General features: G+C 59.6%; 1 protein-coding gene across 2 annotated transcripts; it reads right to left on the reverse strand.

The window, feature by feature from the left end:
* Nucleotides 1-2,712: 2,712 nt before the first annotated feature.
* Nucleotides 2,713-21,336, reverse strand: LOC112604743 (cytochrome P450 26B1). 2 transcript variants are annotated; one of them, XM_025354121.1, is made up of 6 exons: nucleotides 21,111-21,336; nucleotides 17,439-17,663; nucleotides 8,645-8,920; nucleotides 8,263-8,418; nucleotides 6,510-6,794; nucleotides 2,713-6,114 (listed from the first exon to the last, which is right to left on the reverse strand). In XM_025354121.1, the coding sequence occupies exons 1-6, from the start codon at nucleotides 21,312-21,314 to the stop codon at nucleotides 5,722-5,724; spliced, it is 1,539 nt and encodes a 512-aa protein (XP_025209906.1). In that variant the 5' UTR covers nucleotides 21,315-21,336; the 3' UTR covers nucleotides 2,713-5,721. The 2 variants fall into 2 exon arrangements, with proteins under 2 accessions (XP_025209906.1, XP_025209907.1); XM_025354122.1 differs by lacking the exon at nucleotides 17,439-17,663.
* Between the last annotated feature and the right edge of the window lie 298 nt (nucleotides 21,337-21,634).

Below are 21,634 nucleotides of genomic sequence, written 5' to 3' on the forward strand. Positions count from 1 at the left end.
TCCTACACTTCCTTCCCCTCTCTACCTTGGGTTGCCAAACCTACACCACGCCTCTGACCCCCTCCAAGGCAACCAATCAGAGGAAGCCATCCTCCTGGCCAGGCGTGGGCATGTGACCCAAATTAGACCAAGCGGAGTCCTTGTAGGGGGCTGCCATTTGACCTCTGCAGCTCCGGGCTCAGAGCAAGGCCTTCCACGCGCATCTCCAGGGCCACCACTCCAGGAGAGCCACTCACGATGTGTTCTACATAACATTTGACTCAGAAGGAATCTAAGCCCGAGTCCCAGAAGAGGAAACTTCAGGAAGGAAGGCATGCCATAGCCAGGACTTCTGTGGGTGCCGACCAGCCAGGAAGGAGGGGGCCAGAGCCACGCAGTTGGACACTACCCAGGCTCACCTGCCTCCCAAGGAGCCTAGTACCCTCAGCTGGGCCAGCCCCCAGCCCCACGGCTACTGGTAGCCAAGGAGCCCTTGCTGTGCTTCAAACAGCCTGAGGGTGTTACAGCACCCCACTCACATGGAAACCTTTCTGGGGTCCCCTGTCCCTTGCCTGCTGTGCAGGACGGAGGAGCCACTGGAGGAGGTCAGAGTCTCAGAGCACCAGTGCTTAGGGACACAGGGGATTCTTTCCACAGGGAGGAGGCCAAAGCTGAAGGGGCTGGAATAAGAATCTCCTGGGAGGCCAGACGTGGGCATTCTCTGTTCTCTCCTCTTCCCCGTCTCCTCACTTCTGTACCTCCTTTCCCTCCCTCTCCTCCCTCTCTCTTCATCTGTCCCTCTCTCCCTCTTCCCCCCTTGCCTGCTTCTCCGTCTCCCCTCCAAGGCATGTCAGAGCTAAGCAGAGCCAGCAGAGCCGTGTCTCTGTCCTCATCTGGTTACCCCCCACGCTGGCCCCCTAGCCTTGCTTTCCCCAGCTCTGTTCCTGGCTCCCAGCCCCGGCCACCCTGGGCAACCCGGCCCAGCAAAGACCAGGCTGTTTTGCAAAAGTGCAGGGAGGTGGCAGAATGTGCGGTCTGTGAGTTCCCTCCAAACTGGCGCCCGAATCCCTGGACAAACAGAGTCCATGTTTGCCTGTCCACAGCGGTCTGTGTTCTCCTTCCAGGCTGGGAGATCCCGAGGGTAGGCGACCGTGTCGGGGACGTCATTGACCCACTGGGCCCATGGAGGAGAGGCAAGGACAGCCTGGGTGATGACAGGGCCAGCCGCCTGCCCAGCTGGGCCCGCCTACCCCAAGCAGGGTGGTCAGGCCGAGGGCAGCCCAGGGACCACGCTTTCATTGCCTCTGCTGCCACACGGGGCATTCCACCAGGAGAGGTGGAATTTACTCTCTGGAAAATGACCGCCTTTCTTGGCGCGACTCCCTGCGGAAGCTGGGGCTTTTCACTGCTTCACAGGATGCTGGGGGCCTCTGTCCAAGGGAGCCCCTTGGAGAGGGCATGTGCGGGTGGGGCAGGCCACCAGTACTACCTTCTGCTTTTTGTGGCTTTAGGAAAGTCCCCTGCCCCTTTCCCCACGCTGGGGAGAGTGGAGGATGGGGCCGCGTCACAGTGCGGAGGAGAGGTGAGCAGAAAGGACACCAGAGCAGGTGAGCTGGGGTTAGGGTTGCTGAGCGTCCTGCTCTGGTGACATTGCTCTGATGCTGGGTCCTTCTCTTCTGGGTGGCCAGGCTCTGAGACCTAGGCAGAGTGAGGCCCTACACCTCAGGGCATGCCTGGGCCAGGGTGCTCTGAGCTGAGGTTGGGGCTGACTTGACTGTATGGAAAAGAAACGTTGCAGCCGCAAAAAGGCTCTTCTCAGGCCAGCTCAGGGGTGGGCCTTCCTCCTCAGGTTGTGGGGATGGGACTGGGGCAGGGCAGAGGCTGGGGCCAGCCTGGCCATGCTGTGGCCTTTCCTGGTTCCCAGTGTGCAGCTCCAGGGGCCAAGGCTCTGTCTCTCATTGCCCTCCCTCCCCAAGCACAGCCCCTCAATCCCGGGAACCACCTGGGGTTTTCTCAGCACTGAAAGCTGTGCCCACCACAGGTCCTCGCCTCAGGCCTCTGTGATAGGCCGTGGATCTTTCCATGAAGTGTGATCATCGGCGAAAGAGGACAGGGTTTCAGTCCTCAAATAGGCCTGGAGAATGCTGCAGCCCATGTTCACCCCATACTCTACTACCCCTGAGGCTACACATCCTGTGGCTCAAGGTTCTGACAAGGCCTGCAGGAGGGGAACCAGGATGACTGTGTTTAGCCCATTTCCCAAACTCATTTGATCATGGAATCCATGTGATCCCACAACACCCATGAAACAGGCTTTGAGAAGTGCTGGCATGGGATGCGAGGCCAGACGTCAGAAGAACTGAATTCTGCGCCCTCATTTGTCACGTGACTGTGAACATCAGTGTCCTCACTCAAGTTAACAAGACAAACTCAGAGCTCTCAGTCCCCCTGTCCAGCCCCGAAACACCTGGCACAGCCAGCCATGGCCACACTCGGAGTGTCCTCCCAGCTGCCCCTCCCCATATAGGCTGTCCAATTCTCTTTCTCCTTCCCCAAGGAACCTCCTCCTCCCAGGACTCTGTCACAGATCTCTGTGCCTGCACGCAAGGAATGGCGAACTGGCCTCACGGGACACTTTTAGGGAAGAACTTCCTAACTGACAAGGTGGATGGGGTGTTACTTTCAGTAAGGCTGAGAAGGCAGAGAGCAGAGAGGCAACGGAGACAAGGGCAAGTCCCCACGGTTTATTATAGAAGCCTATAAAAGAGCCACATTGAGTATTTCCAAAATCACAAAATGCACAACATTCATTTTTTTAATATGCAACATGGAATATTATATACAGATTAAAACCACGACAGCAAAAACACTCACACGGTACCAGTTTCATATCAAAACAAAACACACAAGTGCTTTTTCAATATTAAAACGACTGTGATAAAAACATATTAATATTTTGAACCATGTTTACAATAGAGCAAAATTCATATTTTACTAAATAACAAATATTTAACAGCAAAAACTTTATACTAAATATCTATTTTGAATTATAACAAAAATAGTACTTATAATAGTTTATAAAGACAGACACAAAATTATAACATTTATGAAAAACATGTTTGTGTATAAAATAATATTATAGCCATCTGGGCAGGGTCACGGTGGTGCCCAGAACACAAACGCCAGCGCCCAACATCGAAAGTGCTTCAATCTGCAAGCCCGTGGCAGGAAGAGTTTTGTGGGGGGGGGGTTTGTCTTGTTAAGGTCAAGTTACAATAGTTAGGGATGATAAGTAAGAAACATCACCCATCTAATGCTAGCTCTATGAAACACGCGCACACACACAGACACGGGAATCTCACCAGAGAGCTGAAAGGAGGGACCAATTACAACACAGGGGGCCTGTCAGCCAGCCAGAGCTTTCTTCGGCTCTCTTCTCATTGCCTTTGATACCCAGCAGGGCAAATGATCCTTCTTTCCTCCCTCACAGGAACCCCCCTCAGCTTTTCCTTCTCTGCCCCCTACCAGGCTGGCCACCCCCAGGCAAGGCCCCTGAGACCTCCCAGCCCCATGCCTCCTGCCCGTCACCTGGACCAGACCCAGTGGGCTTGTTGTCTGAAGTTCCACTTACTGCTCTCCTAGATACTCAGTCAAAAACAATTGGTTTAGGGCCAGCTGGATCAGTTTAAAGGCAAATGAACTTTCCGGACCCTCGTTTTGTGTTGGGGGATGGGTGGGTACAGGTTCGGGCGCACCATGTAGCTATGTTGCAAGCTTTGACAAGTCTTTACCCATTCCGGCCTGTTTTTCAGGATTGGGGATGATCAATTTTGCCAATAATGTCTGTTCCACACTGTTTTTTAGTAGTGGAAATGTAGGAAATAATGAAACATCTGAGACTCGGACACCGGAGAGCAGTCTGTGTGGTATGGGCCCGTTCCTATAGTCTATCGTCAGGGTGGCGGTGAGTGGGGTCAGGGTCAGTCTGTAGGGCTGCCTACGGTATCTGGTTGGAGGGAGCCGCTGGGGTGCTCACAGCAGCGATCGGGGGCTGGCATGTCCTTCATTCTTCTATGTTTTCGATTTTCTTGTAAAGAGGATTCATTGCTTTTACAACATCAAAAACCAATAGAGAAACACAAAGGCAAGGAAAAATCTGAAAACAAACACAATTGCTTAGAGACTTACCAAAGGCCCCCAGACCATCCCCAGGAGGCATCCCAAATTGCCAACACTCAAAATGCCAGTGGCAGGAGCTACTCCTCTTTCACCCAGTCATCCCGACTGGCCAGTTTTCAACCCAATCCCCTGACAAACTGCACATAGCCGCCTCATCAGCTCTAGCTGCAGCAGCCTTCCCGCAGCTGTCCGGAGACCACACGGGGCCCTGGAGTCAGCTCCGAGGCAGAACTGCCGCTGCACTCACCTCCCCCACGCTTTCGCCTCTTCCCTACCCCTGAGCTGGGCTAAGCAGACAGTGGCATAGAGGTGGAAGGGACTTCAAGGACACCTTTTGCAGGGCGGAGGGCAAAGGGGGAGGGTTAAGGAAGGGAAGACGGAGGCCCTGGCTCCCCGTCAGAAGAACCCGTATCCTTCCCCATACTGATGCACTGGAGTCAGGGGCACTGGCGTGAACAGGGGCCAAGCAGGAAATGGCGGCCGCCTCCAAATCTACCTGATCAGGGTTTTTGACAGGAGAGGGAGGAGGCAATGGGCCATGTCCCATCTCCACCAGGGACAAGGCAGAGGCACTGGACTTCAGCCCAGGAGTGAGCCTCCAGGATTAAACCCAAATAATGCCTGGAGCCGGGGAAGGCTTTCAACCCTAGGCCCGGGGGCTGGGTTTGACCAGAGACCTCTTCCTCTTCACTCACAGAAGTCTCGCCAAGACAGCTGGAACACCGGCTAGGGCGTGAAGCGGAGGAGATGTTCACTCCAGACCCCAGCATCCCCAAGATTCTCTATCAGTGAATAAATATGGGGGCAAGTAGCACACGAGCCGTGGACCTCAGGCCCGTGTGTGTAACAGGGCCCGGTTCAGCAGGGGATGGGAAGGTGGGGGTGTCAGTGCACCTGCCCAGGGCCACCAGGGAGGATGCTGGGGAGACAGGGCCTGGGGCTCCTTTGCCCCAAAGTCGGAGGACAGAACAAGTAGCAGCAATAGGTAATTTCAAATGTCCAAACCGGCGAGGGAGGGTGGGAACAGGGGCACAGGGAAGGGCAGTCTCCAGGTTGGAGGCAGCCCCCACCCCGCCAAGGTTGACTCCTGTTCTGCTACCCAGGATGCTGTTCCTGGGCAGATGCAGTGGGGGCGCAGGAGAGGGAGGCGCTGAAGAGTGCACCAAAGGGGGCACCGCTCTTCCCGTCCCCCGGCTCCAGCTAAAAGGGTCCAAAAGGAACGGAGGGAAGGGAGCATTTCAGAACATCACAAGAACACTGTAGCACGCGCTGACACCAAACACTGTCACGGGCATGCAGAGCCCCCGCCACGCCCTTCCCAGGGGCTGAGCTGGTGGGAAATGGGGAGTGGCTGGAGGGAAGCGGGAGCCAGAAGTGGAGCACCGCCCTAGGAAGGATGGGGCCACTGGCTTTGGGTAGGGTTTGCCAGGGAGGGGGAGCAGGGAAGGGCAAGTATGGGGGCCGCTTGCCCTCCCCGTTCCGGCCCCCTCCCACACACAGGTTTCTACCTCCCACCACCACCACCCCGCTGCCTGGGCTGGGCTGAGGCAGGTGGGCCTTGGGTTAGACTGTGGCGCTCAGCATGGCCTCTGTCTCTGGCAGGATCTTGTTCTGGTTGGAGTCCAGGCCAAAGAACTTGACGCTGAGGCCGTCCACGGGGTGCAGGACAGGGACCAAGGTGATGCGGGGGAAGGTCCGCGTGGCCAGCTCAAAGCGGCTGGTGCTGGCCAGCTCCACCGCCAGCACCTTCAGGAACAGCTTAGCCAGGTGCTTGCCCAGGCAGGTCCGGACACCGCCACCGAATGGGAGGTAATGGAAGCGGCCGTCCTTGTCCTCGCTCCGCGCCTGGCTGAAGCGATCGGGGTCGAACACATTCACGTCTTTGAACACAGGCGCTGTGTCGTGGGTGTCCCGGATGCTGTACATGACACTCCAGCCTTTGGGGATCTGGAAACCCTGGAGCAAGATGGGGGCCGAGGAGCGGGTGGTGAGAGCCGGAATAACCCACGAAGGGCCTAGGACTGCCCCCTGCCTGCTCAGCCCCAGATGTTCAAGACCTGTCTCTTCCTAGAGACACCCCACTGTGGCCCCCCAGGCCTGGCCAGCCAGCCCCACTCAGCATGTTAGTCCAAGCCCTTATCTGTAGATGTGCACATGCGACTTCACATATAACACCCAACTTGGCTTCATCTGATGCATTTGGGGCGCACTTCTCTCATGAGACTGAAAGTAAGCACTGTTTCCCCATCAGGCCTGATGTCCCTGAAATGGAGGCTGGTCTCCCGCCTTGCCCCATCCCGGTGCCCCCGCTCCCCCATCACCCCCGGCTCCACAGGCCCAGCCTCTCTCACATCCAGCTCGAAGGTCTGCAGCACAGTGCGGTAGCCACCAGAAATGGGTGTGAACAGGCGCATGACTTCCTTGATGACGCAGTCCAGGTAGCGCAGCCCGCTGAGCGTGTCCAGGCGCAGTGTGCCCTCGCAGGGGCAGCCACCGCTGTGCAGGATGCCATGAGCCCGCAGCTCCTCCCGCAGCTTCTCCAGCACGGTGGGGTGCTTCAGCAGCTGCATGATGAGTGAGGTGCTGGCGCTGGCCGTGGTGGCATAGGCCGCGAAGATCAGTTCCAGGGTCCCGTCCTGCAGGGCACAGAGGAGAGGCGTTGTTGGAGGTATGGGTTCAGCCAGGCAGGGGCTACCCCATTCGGCCAGCGGCCCGTGTGCCCAGGTCATCTGTGCTGGGCCCTGCCTGGTTCCTGCAGTGAATTCTGCTTCCTCTGAGTTTCATGTTGCCAGAGCACTAGTGTCACGATGGACACGGGGGTCACAGCCAGTCCCTGGCTGGGCAGAAGACACAACTGCTGTGACCCAGGGCAGAAGCCTCCAGTCCTTTGGAGCGGGGCCACTTCTCACTCACTGCTGGGTTCCTGAGCCAGCCCCACAGGCCTGATATACAATGGGCTCACAGGAGAAAAAGAACAAATCCCAAGGAGCAAGGCCCTGCGCAGCGGGTGTGCGTATGCGTGTGTGGGGGATGTGGTCTAAACCCGGGCCTTCCCACTAGCAGCGCCAGCCCCTTCCTCCATCTCAGGAGGAGGACATTTGGTGGGTAGTCAGGGGAGCCAATGGGGTCTGAAAGGCAGCCTGGGGCCACAGCCTGGGGCCACTCCCCTGGAGACCTGGGATGAGGCTGAGGGGAGGTGACCTCCTGAGGACCTAAAGACCCTGCCAGGGCTCCCTGGGGAGCAGGACACCAGGGCCATGGGTTCCCCATAGAAAGGCCCCAGCAAGCCATCTCATAGCAAGCCCTGCATTTTACAAATGTGAACTCTGGGCCCAGAGAGGGGAATGAAGGGACCTGGGTCCATTACTGGCCATGGCGACACCCATAAATCACAAAGCTTGTTATAGTGGAAAAGCCACTCTGGCTCTTCCTAGCTCCCCAGGAAAGAAGCTGGAGCTAGAATACGGGGAGGCAAAGATAGTGGGCAGGGGAGGCAAAGATAGTGGGCAGGGGAGGCTGCAGTGAGTGTCTGTGGGGACTCGGCAGTGGAGTGGGCCTGCAGAGCCCAGGTGGGGATGGGTGAGTGAGCCCTCCTCCGGTGAAACATCTGTCCAAAGCAGGGCAAGCAGGCCCTGCGCGGAGCACAGCCGGGATCACCAGGGGCCAGGGGGCTGGGAGGGCATGCAAAGTGCCAGCAACCTGAAAAGGCTGGGGGTGGGGGAGGAGACCTCGCATCCAAATCTCCGCTGCTGTTCCCCAAGGGCTGAGGCTGACGATAAGCAAGCGGTTTCCCCTTGTGGGCCTGCATTTCCCTAGATGGCCTCCCAAGGATATTGGGACTAGGAAATGAACCGAGATCATTCCCAGGCCTGAGCTCCCTGTAGGCCATGGGGAGAGAAGGGAGGGCACCCATGGTATCCTGCAGAGCAGGGGTGGGGACACAGACTTCACTTCCAGTCTTGCGGTCTCCAGCCACTGCTCAGAAAGCGTGTGTCGGGCCAGACTACAGGGGCTAGAAAGGGCAAGGCACATTTCCACCCAAGGAAAGCTCAGAATGGAGCCTGGGTGCTGGTGCTGCCAGCGAGGGGCGCATGCCCACCCCACCTTCAGCTCCTGCATGGTCATCTCCTTCCCGTGCTCCTTGCTGCTCTCAATGAGGAGGTCCAGGGCGTCCGAGTAGTCCTTGCCCTGTGTGCACTGCAGCTTCTCCCGGATGGCCTTCTCCAGCCCCTTCTGCAGGATCTGCCGAGCCTGAATGCCCTGCAGGGGGAAGGGCTGTCACTCATATAGAAGGGCAGGCTCCCATCCGAGCCTTGGGACCACCAGGGATGACTCCAGCCTCCTCCTACCCCACGCTGACACCTCTCCCCTTTGTCCATGTGCCCTGTGCCTAGGTGCCCACTCAGGGGTCAGGTCAGCCACCCATCCCCAGAGAGGGGGCTCATGGATGCTCCTGCTAATCTCCTCCCAGGCCCTGGGTGCTCACCCGCCGATAGCCACTGAAGGGCAGGTCAACAGGCAGGGAGAAGACATTCTCCACAAACTGCTGGTAGACCTCAAATAGGTGCCCAAGGTCCTCCTCGGGGATGCTGAAGCCCAGCAGCACCCGGATGGCCATGCGGAAGGTCAGCTTCTGTGCCTCCTGGTACACGTTGATGGCCTCGGGGTGGCTGCTCCAGGCACGCAGTGTGTCCTGGATCACCAGCTGGATCTTGGGCAGGTAACTCTCCAGGGCCTCGTGGCTGAAGATCTTGGAGAAGACCTGGAAGGCAGAGAGGCAGGTGGGTGAGCTGATTGGCACGGCCCGCCCCTGGTCAGCCCCTCACTCTGCCTGAAGGATGAATGTGGCCAAAGAGAACTTCAGCTTCCACACAATCACAAAGCTTTGGGAGCTGGGCAGGCCAGCTGTCAGCAAGTCTTCGAGGGATGTGGCTTGCATGGGGCACAAGTGGCAGCTGAGCGGGGAACCACCCTTCCATTGCAGAAGCCCATTTCGGAATCCCGGGACACAGGATGGAAGTGCCCGGGAGAAGTGGAGCACAGTCGTTGGATTGTACAGGAAAGTAGAGGAAGGCCATCGGGGTATAGCTACTCCATGGGGGACAGCAAGAGAGCCTGAGACTAGACCTCAAGCAGGACTTCCTGGGAACCAAAATTGTCATCACTTGCTGGAAAACACCTACTGGGTGCAGATTCTAGTAAGTTTATTAACAGCTGTGCCATGAAAAGGTCTTCAGTGTGGCCAGGTCCAAAAGCAGCGGGGGAATGGGGACAATGGCTTTCCACCCCCAAAGATCATAAGGACAACCAGAAGCCCTGTGACTTCCCTGCATCTTCCAGGGCCACTGTAAGGAGGCAGTGAGTCCTGTTCCCACCTCCCCGTCTTCCGTCCTCCCGGCTGCCTGCGCAGTCCCCCTTGCTGCCCTCCTCACCCAGGACTCCCCCGCACATGTTTTCATGTGTGGAGGAGACGGGAGCACGTTAGTTTATTTACCGATAGCCTGTGGGTCTCGCTCATAAGCAGCAACCTCCATCCCACCAGAGTTCAGATGAGAAGGGGGAGCACCCCCGCTACCAGCACCAAGCAAAGGCTGGGAGGGGAGGGACAGTGCGGAAGAGGGAGCCCCCCACCCCACCCCACCCCATGCAAACCACACACACGCGCCGCCCTCCCCAACTGCCCCCCAAACACAACCACCGCACAAACTGTAAATGTGAGAATTTCCCCTGCAGTCAGCTTGGGGAGGAAAGGTAACATTTTCCTGGCCTGGGCCCTGCATGGCTAATGGGAGGGCTGGTTTGCAGAAATAACAGTGCTGGCCCTTCAGTGGCCCAGCCAGGCGTTCACAATAGCACTTTCATTCCGAAATTCCCGGTGGAGGGAGGAAGGGAGGGAGGGCAGGAGGCCGGCGAGGGGCAGAGAGGCCTGCACTGTTTGGGGCTGCTCCTGCTACAGAGGAACAGCAGAGAGGTAGAAGGATGATAGGAGGTCGCCTAGATCAGCCCAAGTCCAGATGGGTCATTCACACCTTGCCCAGTGTTGGGGGTCCGAGGGAATTTCCAGGGGACTCTAACTGCTGCCTCCCTTCAGAGAGTAATGGATAAAGGCAATGCTTGTTTGCTTCAACCCCCAACCCTCATGTCCTTAGGATTCCAGGTTCAGCCCTTGGGCAAATGAAGGGTCTTGGGGGAATGAGAAGGGGCACTTCTCCTAAAGCCCAGCACTGGCCAGTGAAGGGCCCCTTACAGACAGCAGAGAGCCACAGGGTGGGCAGACAGCAGCACACAGGAGGGAAAAGTGCATCAGGAAGCAAGACGGGGACAGGAAAATCACTCTGCGGCTACCAGGCCTCCATGGCAGGGCAGGGAGGCCAGAGGTGGGACAGGGAGGGCCCAAGAGGTCATACTTGGCCCAGAGCCGGCCAGCCAGCCCAGGACGGACTAGGTGTTCTGTCATGGAGGGTGCAAGGTGGGAGCTGGCCAGGGCCCCCAGCACATGGGAGACCTGGTCCTCCTGCCTCTCACCCCCTGCCCCGGAGGCCACGTCCACCAGGCCCAGTCGAAGTAGAAACCGGCGGGCTCTAAGATGCGGTGGGGTGACAGGAAAGGGGCTGAGCTGTAGCTGTGCATCATCCAGCAACTTACAGTGTGATCATGGCCAAGTGGCTACCCGCTCCCCCAAGCCTCAGTTTCCTCATCTGTAGACAGTGAGGTGGAGCCAGGTGGCCTCCCCTCAATCCACTGAGCACCTGAACAGCAGCCCCCACCTGCCCCTAAGTAGATGCTATCCCTTCAAAGCGGCCCAGAACTTGTCAATGCTCGAAACCCCTGGGGAGCGCCTTCCAGCCCCCACGCACACACCCCATGTGGGCTACAGTGGCCCAGGAGGGGCCATCCAAGGGTTTAAAAAGGGGGAGCACGGAGGGCCCACACCTCACCCACAGACAAGCCCTGCCTTGCTCCGTGGGCTCCGTTTCCTGCGCCCTCTAGCGATGGCCGGTTGAACTGCTCCTTCCCAGGCCTTGGGGGCCCTGGAGGGCAGGCAGGGATAGTCTAGGAAGAGAGAAGGGCCCAGGGACTGACCGAAGGACTCCAAGGGCAGGGGTCCACACCTGACCCCTGCGGGGAAGGGGTCTATGGGCAAGGCCAGGAGCTAGAATCAGCCAGAAAAACCACTGCCACCCGGCACCTGCAGGCCCCTGGGGTTGGGGCTTCTAAAAGGAAAGTGAAGGCAGGACCAGGACACTGTCTCGGCCAGTGTCTGACTGGCTGAGTGACAGCCAGCAGGCCGCTGCCCCTCCTGGAGCTGTTTCTCCGCTGGGTTCATGAGAGGCCTGACTGGCCGTTCTGAGGGCCTTTCCGCCAGGCTGTCCATGACGCTCCTCAGAGCTCACCGTGAGGTGGAGAAATCCCCCAAATGAGAAGCCCAGCAAAGGTGGGTGGAGGGCACACTGGCCCCGAGGGGCTGGGCTCAGAGGTCACCAGGTCCATGCCCCTGCCTCTGGCCCAGCTGCTCCACAGACATAGGGGCCTCCCAGGCCCTAGGAAGCCTCCAGGGCCTCATCCCTGGGTCTGTGCCCAGGTGTAACAACGCAGGCACTTCCCGAAGCCAGGGCAGCTCTGAAACCACCACCCGCCACAAAGGACGGGTGGAGGCAGAGGCGCAGGCTGGGGCAGAGGGCGGTCAGGGCTGCGTCAGGGCGCGCTGGGTCTGAGGCCACCGCCTGCTGGGGTCAGGGCTCGGGCATACTGGGAAGGTGCCGGGGAGCGGCTCCCTGTGAAGAAACGAAGGGTTCCCGGCCCGGAGCTACTTCCCTGACCACAGGCATAGCAGGAGCCACGGCTGCTTTGTTTCCTTCTGGGGCTTCCCTCGGAATTCCCAAAAGTCAGCCAAGAATGCCGGACAAAGGTCACTGGGAGCCAGCCCAGGCCCAGGCCAAGCCCTGCAGAGGGAGTGGCAGGTATGGACTCCCCACCAGGGTTGGTGCCGGGAGAGAGCAAGGGTACTGTCACAGGAGACCAGGAGCGCCCATCCAGGTTTACCTGCTGCAGCCTCAGAGGCTTGGGCAGGAGGGAGGAGGGCAGTCGCCTTGAGGGATGACTTTGGGCAACTCCCCTGCCAAGCCCCCAAGGACACAATAGGCTCAGGAGTCCACCCCTTGGTTCTCTCCCTCCCTCCGGAGTGGGAGCTGATCCCACAAGGGTCTAGGGGCACCAGCAGGGGCTCGTGAAGGCTCAGATTCCCTATCATTGTTTCTACAAATGCATTCTCCCCAAGCAGGCCTCCTCACCCCTTCTGCCTCTCACCCTGTGCCCTGGGAGGGGAGTCACTTTGTGAACCCCCATGGCCCTACGGGCCGCGCTTGCTCAGCCAGATAGCCTCCCCCTTCTCTGCTGGCAGGTGTGGACAGATGGACAAATGGATGGGCAGCAGGAGCGGGTAGAGCCGGAGCGGGGACCCACTGCCCAGGCCAGTGACTCAGACTGGGAGGAATGGAAGCGGCTGCCCAGGAGGGGTGGGGGCCTGGGCAGGCCACCCGGCCAAGCCACCGGAGCCTCAGCCTGCGGAGTGGAAAGAATAACAGAGGGCAGGCAGGCGCTGAGGCAGCCGTCCGCACAGGGGTGACGCCAAGGTGTGTACTTTATATTCAAGCAAGGGGGGTAAGAGAGGACGTCATCTTCCCAGCTGCCTGGCTGCCTCAGCTTCACGCTGGCCCAGTGGAAATGCCAGGCAGCTTCACCCAGAACTGGAAATGTCCAATCCGGGTCTGTGGGGCTGGGCACACTCAGCCCCTCTGGTTACAGGGAGGCTGGCCCAGACCCCCAACAGGCTCCAGCGGTTAGAGCAGAGCGCCTGCCCCTGATTTGACTCCAGCTGTGATCATCTCACCTGGAGACGTGCTCCTCACTGCCCTAACTCTTCCACACATACCTACAGCACAAGGGGGGCAAGGTGGGGAGGGGCGAGCAGCACTTGGCAGACACCTGCCAAGCCACAGAATCTGAGATTTGCCCGGCCACTCTTACCTCTCCCGCTTCCAACCGCCACCAACCCCACCTTAGAAAGCCGTGGATGGGGAGGGGCCTCCCAAGGTCACAGTCCAGAGTGTGGCTGGCCACACCCACCAGAGGCCCTGAACTCCCTGCCTCCCACCACTCCAGACTCCATAGAGCTGCCCTCTGCCAGCCCTGGTGGGCTCTGAATTTATCCAAGGGTCCTGAAGGGGACTGTCCTCTACAGTGAAGTCCACTCTCAGGGTGAGGCCAGCTGTCCCTGCCACTTTGGTGTGATCCTGGCATGTCTCAGGGCCCCGCAGTTGCTTCCTTTTAGGCTTAGGGAACCCAGGACAGATACAGCAGCCAGCCTGGGGGGCCCAGGGCCAGGGCAGACCCCACCAAACCTTCCCACTCCCCGCCAAGGCCACCTTCATCTTCCAAGGCTGGGAGAGTGAGCAAACACATCAGTACCACAACCTTGGACCCCTCCCTGCCTTGGGAGAAGGACACAGAAAGAAGGGACAGAGGGAAGGGCTGGCCCCCGCATCCAGGCCGCCCACCCACCTGCTGCCTGGCACAAGGGCATGCAGAGGGAGTTTCCCACTCCCAGGCGTCCTGGCAACTGACTGTGGGCTCCCTCCCCCACTGACCTTCAGATAGATCCGCTGCTGCTACCCGCCCCCTCAGCAGCCCCTGTGCCCACCCACTGGTGCTACAGTAACTTTTGGGCGAAGGACTTGTGTTGGCAGAACAAAGGCGTTGTGCCTATGCCAAGGGGCTGGGGCAGAGCTCCCAGCAGCAGAGCTGCCTGGCTGTGCCACTGGCCTTCCATCCAACACAGGTTGGACCTTCTGCCCTGAGCTGAGCCTGGTGGACATGACTGTGTGGCCAGAGGTTGTGCCTTGGTCCAAAGGCCTCCTAGAGCCAGGTGTGGGCTAGCCTTCCCTGGGACCCCATAACCATGGGTCCTCCTGGCACCGTCCTCCTGCTGAGGCACCTCCTGGCCTCTCCATCCCAACACAGACCCCAGGAGCACAAGGTTTCCAAGATGGGGCCAAAGTCAGGGATGGTGGATGGACAGGCAGGGTTTCTTGACTTCTACTTCCAAAGCCTAATCCCCCACCTTGGCTTCAGGCCCAGAAGGCCCTGTAGGCAGGGATCTGGGTAGAAGGGGCAAGACTACCACTCCTGAGGTCTCCCCAGTTCAGAGGCTCCAAGGCTAAGTCCCTCCCCTGAAATACTCTCCAAGTTCCCTAAGGGTATCTCCAGGCCACTGTCTGGGGTGTCCTGAAGCTGCTGGCCTCTTGGTGCGTAGAGGTCCAGTCCTATCTCCAAAGAAGAAGAGGAGAGGCCCAATCCTGGTGGGTAGGACTGGGCATAGGAAGCTTCTAGAACGATTCCCTAGCTCCTTCTCCATGTTTTGGACAACTGTCTCACCCCCACCTTCCTAACCAGACTCCATCTGCCCTTCTACAGCAATACTCCAGCCTCTCTACACACGAAGAGGGATACACCCCACGCCCTGGGCAGGGGAAGGGTAACCCAGGAGGAGGGAGGGAGTCTGAGGCCCCGGCTGCAAGGACACAGGCCTGGCTTCCAGAGATGATTCTGTTACACTGGGCAAGACTTTCTGGACTTTTTCCCTGGCAACCCCACCCCTGCTGGCCCAAGACCACCAGGGCAGCCAGGGCAAACACCTGGAGCGCAGTGATGGCAGTGAGAAGCCCCCTCCAACACATCTGGTCAGACCTCCCAGAGGCAGGGTGGGCCACCAGCCCCAATGGAAACAGTGACGCTCCAGTTCCCCACCAGCCGGGCCCCAGCACACCTGGGCCCCACTTCCCGCTCCTACCTCCTAACCAGGCCAGTCCTGGCCCAGCAGCCCACACTGTAGCCAGGCCCCTAACTGCAGCATGGACCAGATAAAGAGGTGTGTGTGGCACACAGCAGCCCCTACCTTGGCCACACTCAGTCCACCAGGCCTTGGGTTCAGCAGATGAGCAGTTCTCTCCAGGACCAACATGTATATTTAGAAACAGTGGCCCTGAGTGTCCTCCTGGCTTCCAGCTAGATTCTACCTACCCAGCCCCAGGACTTCCGTGGAGTTTAGTAAACTTAAATCATCAGTTAGGGAGATTTGGGGGGAAGAATCCTTTCATCTGGCTGACTACCCATTTCTCATTCGACCCTCCCTGCCAACATGCCTCACATGGCAAGCATAAAACTGCTACACACAAAGAGGGGGCCCTGCATTTGGCTCTCAGGCCCCTGGCAGGATGAACCAGCTTCTGGTGACTCCCCACTCACCCCCAGGGAGCTAAAGGACTGGCTGTTCTGAATAGGGAACCATCACACCTCAGCCAAGGCTCTCAGTTTCTGCCCTGACCCCAGTCCCAGCCCTCCTCCTCCCTTCCCCCATATTCCTGGTCATCTGCGCCCTCCCTTCCTTCTCCCTCCCCTCTAAATGGACAATGTAGGCCAAAAAACCTTGGGGCTTTCCAGGCAAGCCCTTCCCAGCCAACACCTGGAGGCCCGAGGCCAAGTCAGGCCCAGGGTGGGTGGAACCCCAAGACAACGCCCTCACCCCAAAGCCCTCTGCACCCCACACTCTGGTCCTGGCCACATCTCCTTCCTCACTGTCCACCCCAGCTTCCAGCAGCCCCAGGCAGGCGGGACAGAGGAGGACTCTTCTCCCGGGCCCAGAGACTATTCCCGTGGACGCTGCAGTCCGGTGGTGCAGGCTCTCCCCGAAATTTTCTTTGTCTCCTGACCTGGTTCAAGTCTCGTTCTACCGCTCTACGCTTCAGTGGCCCCTTCCGTGAAAAGGGCACAATAATACCCCTCTGACCAAAGCCTCTGTAAAGCAGAGCTCAGGAAGCAGTCATCTCCTTTGGAGCTGAGTCTCCGCTCTCCTCGCTCTTTGGAATGGGCCTGTGGTGGAGTCGCAAAGGCTGAGGGAAAAATAACTGCCCAACACCTTTGAAAAGCCGAGGCTTCATTCCGAAGCCTCCAGCCCCTCCCAGCCACTCCCCAGAACCCCTCTCCCGCCGCCCCCAGGCTGTGGCAACTGCTTCCAGCTAGGAGTGGGGCAGATGGAAGAAAGGACTTTGGGAGCCCGTTTCCAGTTCCTGAAATACATGCTGTATAAGGGAACGGGGTGGGGGCAGGGATGCAGCCCAGTCTCCTCGGTTTGACCGCTCCTTCTTTTGTCTGCAGTTAAGAATCACCCTTCACAGGCTGTTCAGAGAACGTCAAGTGCTACAGGATGCGTCTGCAAGTAGAGCGCTCCCCATCTTCGCCAAGACCACAGCATATGCGGCCCCTGACGGAGGGAGTCCGCCTCCCCACCTCCCGGGTCTGCCACCGCTCCCGGACGGGAAGCTGCCTCTCTCTTTCCTTAGCTTTCAAACCTGGGTGAGTCCTCTGACCCAATGGAAAAAAATGGAGTCGGGGAGGTCGCGCGGCCCCCCTCCTGGCGGCTTCGGGCCCGCCCGCCGGCTCGGCTTTCGGGTTACTGCAGTTCAAACAGCACGTGCTGCCCGCGCTGGTAGCCGAGCGCAGCCGGGAGGGGCGGAGGCCTGCCCCGTGCGCGCCTCCTCCGCGCCTCCTCCAGTCGCTCGGGAAATCCAAGGGATAAACACCCACTTTCCCTTCCTCTTTCGGGGGGGTGGGTGCGCTTTGATCCCCGCTCGTGCCTCGCCTGCTCTCCCCCCGCCCGCCCTGCCCCCATGGCCCAGGCCCGTGCGCTCCGCGGCCCAAGGCTCGCCGCACCTTTCTCTGACCAGGCCCAGCCACCGCAGCCCACGAGCTGTCCCCAACCTCCACGAGCAGCCGCCTGCCCGCGCCTCCCTTCAGGCAGCCTGTGGTGGGAAGGGCAGCTTTGATTTTAGAATGATCGCTCTCCAGTCCTCGGAATTCCCTGGGAAACGTGGCGAAAAGGCGAACGTCGGCCAACTGTCCCGCCTCCTTCCTTTTCCAGCTCTGTGGAGCAAGGCAAGGACAGGCTTTGGACACCCCAGATCCCGCATGCTCAAGCTCTTCCAAGCCACCGTTGGTGGTGCCCACGGCAGTCGGCCAGCATGATAAGGGACCAAGAGGAGGGAGGCCGGAGCAGGCCCTGGATCCGGACTCGAGGCCTTGTCGGCGGGGAACTGCGGTGTCTTCAAGCATGGTGTGCAAAGGGGGGCACAGATTCGGTAGAGGAACATTCCCCAGGCTCCAGGAACTCCTTGCCCCGAGGTGAGGGGAGGGAGTGCACGGAAGAAAGAGGACAGAGTTCTTACCTTGCGCTTGTTGCGGTGGATGTCGCCAATGGAATTGGACACCGTGTTGGGGCCCAGCAACATGCGCGTGCTGCGAGGCCACTCGGTGCTCACGAGGTGGTGCTCGCCCATGAGGATCTTGCGCACGTTCTCCGCGCCGGTCACGCGTATCAGCGGCCGCCCCAACAAGTGCGTCTTGAACACGTTGCCATACTTCTCCCTCCGCGACGACTGGAAGCCAGAACCCTGCGGGAGCCACACCGGGGTCTCTCTCAGGGTGCACTTCTGCAGAAGGCCCGCGAGGGAGGGGTGGCGGACCCCAACGCAGGGCACAGTCACCTGCCCCCTCTCCCCACCAAACACACACTCACATAGACAAGCACGCAGGTTTTATTTTTCATAGCGTGCACAAGAACTGGGAAGTAGGGCCTAGAGGATAATAAATAATGCAAGGAGGCGGAGGCCCAGGGGCACCCCCAGGAGGCTGTTTTTTAGTAATGACTTTCGAGAGGAAAGAGGTATCCCGGACAGCTGGACCCGAAGCGGGAGTCTCCGCCTCCAACCCCCCCCCCCCCCCCGCCCGTCCCCCGCGCTCGGGAGCCTCTCGGAATAAATATTTCCAGGCTCCGGGCCACGGGCTGGCGAGACCCCGCGGGGTGGCCGCAGGCCAAAGATTATTTATAGCGGTAAGCGGTCGGTGCCCGAAGGCAGCAACTACAGATGGGGGTTGGAGTTTCCTCCGCTGTCCGGTGTGGCCCGCGCAGGGACCCGGCGGCCCTCGGAGGACTCTGCAGGGCGGGGTCACGGGCCGAGAGCCGCGATTTTCCTAATGCATTTTGACCTGGAAATAACGGAGACCGACTTTGGTTGCCGCCCTGGAGTTTGGAACCCGAGCGCGGGGCGGGGCGGGACCGGGCAGGGAGACCCGCGCAGGTAACCAGATCCCCGGCTGTGGCGGCGCGAGCCGAGGATGGCGGGGCCGGGGCCCTGCCGGGCTCTCGAAACGGCTGGCGGAGCCGGCCCGGCGCGGGTACCGGAAACCGTGGAGACCTCAGAGGGGCGGGAGCAGGGGCGTCCCGCTCACCTTTGACGTCGGCACTAGTTACCCCACCCCACGTTAACCCTTCTCCTGCCGGGGCAGCACCGGGCGAAAAGGGGAGGGGCGCCACCTGTCTAGCCGCCCCGCCTGCCAGTCCACCGGGCAGGGCTCCAGATCTACAGACTCGGGCTCCAGATCTACCTGGTCCTGCAACCCCGAGGGGACAACTCAGTCTCCCTATCCCGGGTTGGTCCCTCTCCTCACTTTTCTTTTTTCCACAGAAAACTATTCGCCAGCTAAATGTGCACACACCCCAGTACAGCCGAAAAGTGACTCTGCAGAACCCGGAGCCCTAATCACTTTTCCACATGCGCCTCCGGCCCCGGCGCGCGACGGGGAACGAGCCGGGAGCGCCGGCGCAGCCAGGAGGGGGGCTGGGCCGCGAGAACGCTGTCCCCCTTCCAGGCTGGAGGACGGGGAGAGTTCCCCCCACCGTGCAGCCCTTCTACACTGCGTCTACCCCTTTAAGAAAAATCTAGGCGGAGGTGGGGTGCGACAGAGCGGGTGGTGAGGCGAGGGGTTCCCTCCCTCCGTCTGCTATACCCGTCTCCCTCGCTCCGTCTCACTCTCCGTCTTTCCTCTCCTTCTTTTCCTCTGTTTTTCTTTTCTTTCAACACAAAAGTTGGGTTGTGAATTTTCCGAGGTCGCCGCCGCCTCGCCCCCACCCCCTGCCTCTGATCTGCCTAACTATAATTAAAGTGCGTTTTTTGTGGCATTAATAAAGAGTTATTTGTCTGCCGTTTCCACGGTCTTCACAAAGAGGACTTTCATAGGGGCGGCCGCTCGGGCCGCGAGTCCAATTTATACAAAAATGTTGTATTTTTAGCCCTGGGCTCTGTTTAGATGGCGCTCGGTGGAAACGGAGAGCCCTTGGAGGTCCCCCCGTAAAATCTGATAAATGACTCCGAAAAAATAACGCTGGGATTCAGAGGGCTCTTATTAACCCCTTAGGCGCTCTGTACACGTACCCCCTATTTCCCTCCCCCACGCCAGATCTAGGGCCCCGGGTTGGAGGGATGGGGAGGCGTAGGTTTCCTCCTCCCTAACTTCTGTGCAGGTTGGACGCAGACCCCCAGGGACTCTTGTGGGATTCGGAGAAAAGGTCATGGGAACCTGAGCGGGGCAGAGAGAGGTAAGGAAACGAAGTGGGGGTGGCTGGTGACAGACCGTGGATTCAGCAGACAGTCTCTAAAAGGCGGGAGCCGTTGCCCAAGTTATTTTATTTCCTAAATTCGCGGCCCAGAGCCTAGAGCACCGCTGCAGTTGACCCTTTAAGTGTGGTGGCGAGGGAAAGGCTCTGGGGATTTCTTTGCGGGGGTGGGGGGGGGATACTTCCATTGGTTGAAGGGACCCCCACCTCATTGCACTAACAACCACAAAAAGAGATGGGCCAAATCCGGGACGTGGAAAGACCACAGGGCAGAGGAACTTCGAGCCCCCTCCCCGCCCCCGCTCCGCTGTCACTCCGCCCGGGGCAGGGTGAGTGCGCGTGTGCGCGCGCGCGCGAGAGCGCGGATTGCACGCGTCTGTTAATTTCAAGCCAAGCTTTCGCACCTCTAAACCCACAGGTCCCAGCGCTCACCTTTCGCTTCACCTCTCTGGTGCGGGGATTGTCAGTTTCAGGACATCCCTGCTTCCGCTAACAGAACAAACGCGAGTATGCACAAATACACCTCCCGCAGTTACTGCAGAGGCGCTCCCATACCCCAAGAAGAAAACTGGTGTGTATCACATTGCAAAAGCGATTGTCTACCACTTGATGAGGTTAACTCTAGGTTAATCTCCCCATTACCTACCTGGGTCTGGTCCCTGACGCGCCCCACCCCCATTATCACCAGCAGAGTGGGGTTGTGCGGCATCCAACAAGCACACACGCACTCTCTCTATGGATCCCACACTCACCTCTCCCAAGTTTCCCTCTCCTGCCAAACTGTCCCCACCCAATAAGTAAATAGACCCTTTTCCCCGAAAGCCTAGAGCCCTGGCTTCTCAGGCTTCTCATTTTTCTTTGGGTTACCTTCTTCCTCTTCCACCACAAAACAGACACACCAGCGCGGACCGCGGAACAGGGCAACTGTACCTGGCGCTGCCGACGGCGCCGCCGGAACACAGTTTTAAATCGGCAGTTCAAGTTGCCACCAGCCCCCTCCTCTTCCGACTCAATTTTCGGCTCCCAGCGACACAGCCAACCCCAGAAAGCCGAGGGCGACTGGGGCTTCGAGCACCGAGGGGCGGCGAAAGCGGCTCAGGACCTGAAGCTCCCTCGGGATCGCGCCGCGCTGGGCGCCCCCAGGGCGCTCCAGGACCCCATGCCAGGCCAGCCGCGACCCAGGCAAGTCCATCTGGGAGCCCCCTCAGGTCCAGGAACCCCTCTTACCAGCCCCCTGAACCTGCTCAGCGAGCGCCAGTGGTCCCGGAACCGCGCTGCCGGCGGGCTGGGGAAGCCTGGGCTGCTGCGGCAGAGAGGAGGGAAGGGGCGGGGCGGGGACCTGTGCCTTCAGGCTCCCGGCGCCCCCTGGCCGGCCCGCCGCTCCATCAGCCCAACGCTCGCAGCTAGCGGACCCCGGAGAGCAGCGGAGCGAGCGCGCCCTTACCTGCAGCAGCCAGTGGCCGGTCTCTCCGATGAGCGGGAAGCCCATGGATCCCTTGGGGATGGGCAGCTTGCAGCTCTTGTCGCGAGTGGCGGCCCAGCGCAGCTGCCACAGCTGCTGCGACACGGCCAGCAGCAGCGTCACGGACACCAGGCACGCGGCGAGGGTGGCCAGCGCCGACACCAGCTCCAAGCCCTCAAAGAGCATGTTGGCGGCCGCTCGGGGGATTGGCTGTGCCGGCCGCGGCGGGGGAGGGGAGGGCCAGACGGGAGGGGACCGGAGCGGCGGGGGAGGGGAGGCTGCGGCCGGGGGTCCTGGCACCTCCAGCCGAAACAGAGAATGAGGAGGAAGGGGCCGAGGGAAGGGGAATGGAGGCTGCGAGGGGAGCGCAGAGAGGGAGGAAAAAAAATTGCCTAAAAGAAGAGAGGAGACACGAGGCGACTGGGGTGTAACTTTGTTTGTTTGTTTGTTTGTTTGTTCCTTTATAGCGGGCTTAGGGGCTGCTCAAGGGGTGGTGAGATGAAGCC

This window comes from Theropithecus gelada, chromosome 13 (genome assembly GCF_003255815.1).
Source record: "Theropithecus gelada isolate Dixy chromosome 13, Tgel_1.0, whole genome shotgun sequence".
NCBI lineage: Eukaryota > Metazoa > Chordata > Mammalia > Primates > Cercopithecidae > Theropithecus > Theropithecus gelada.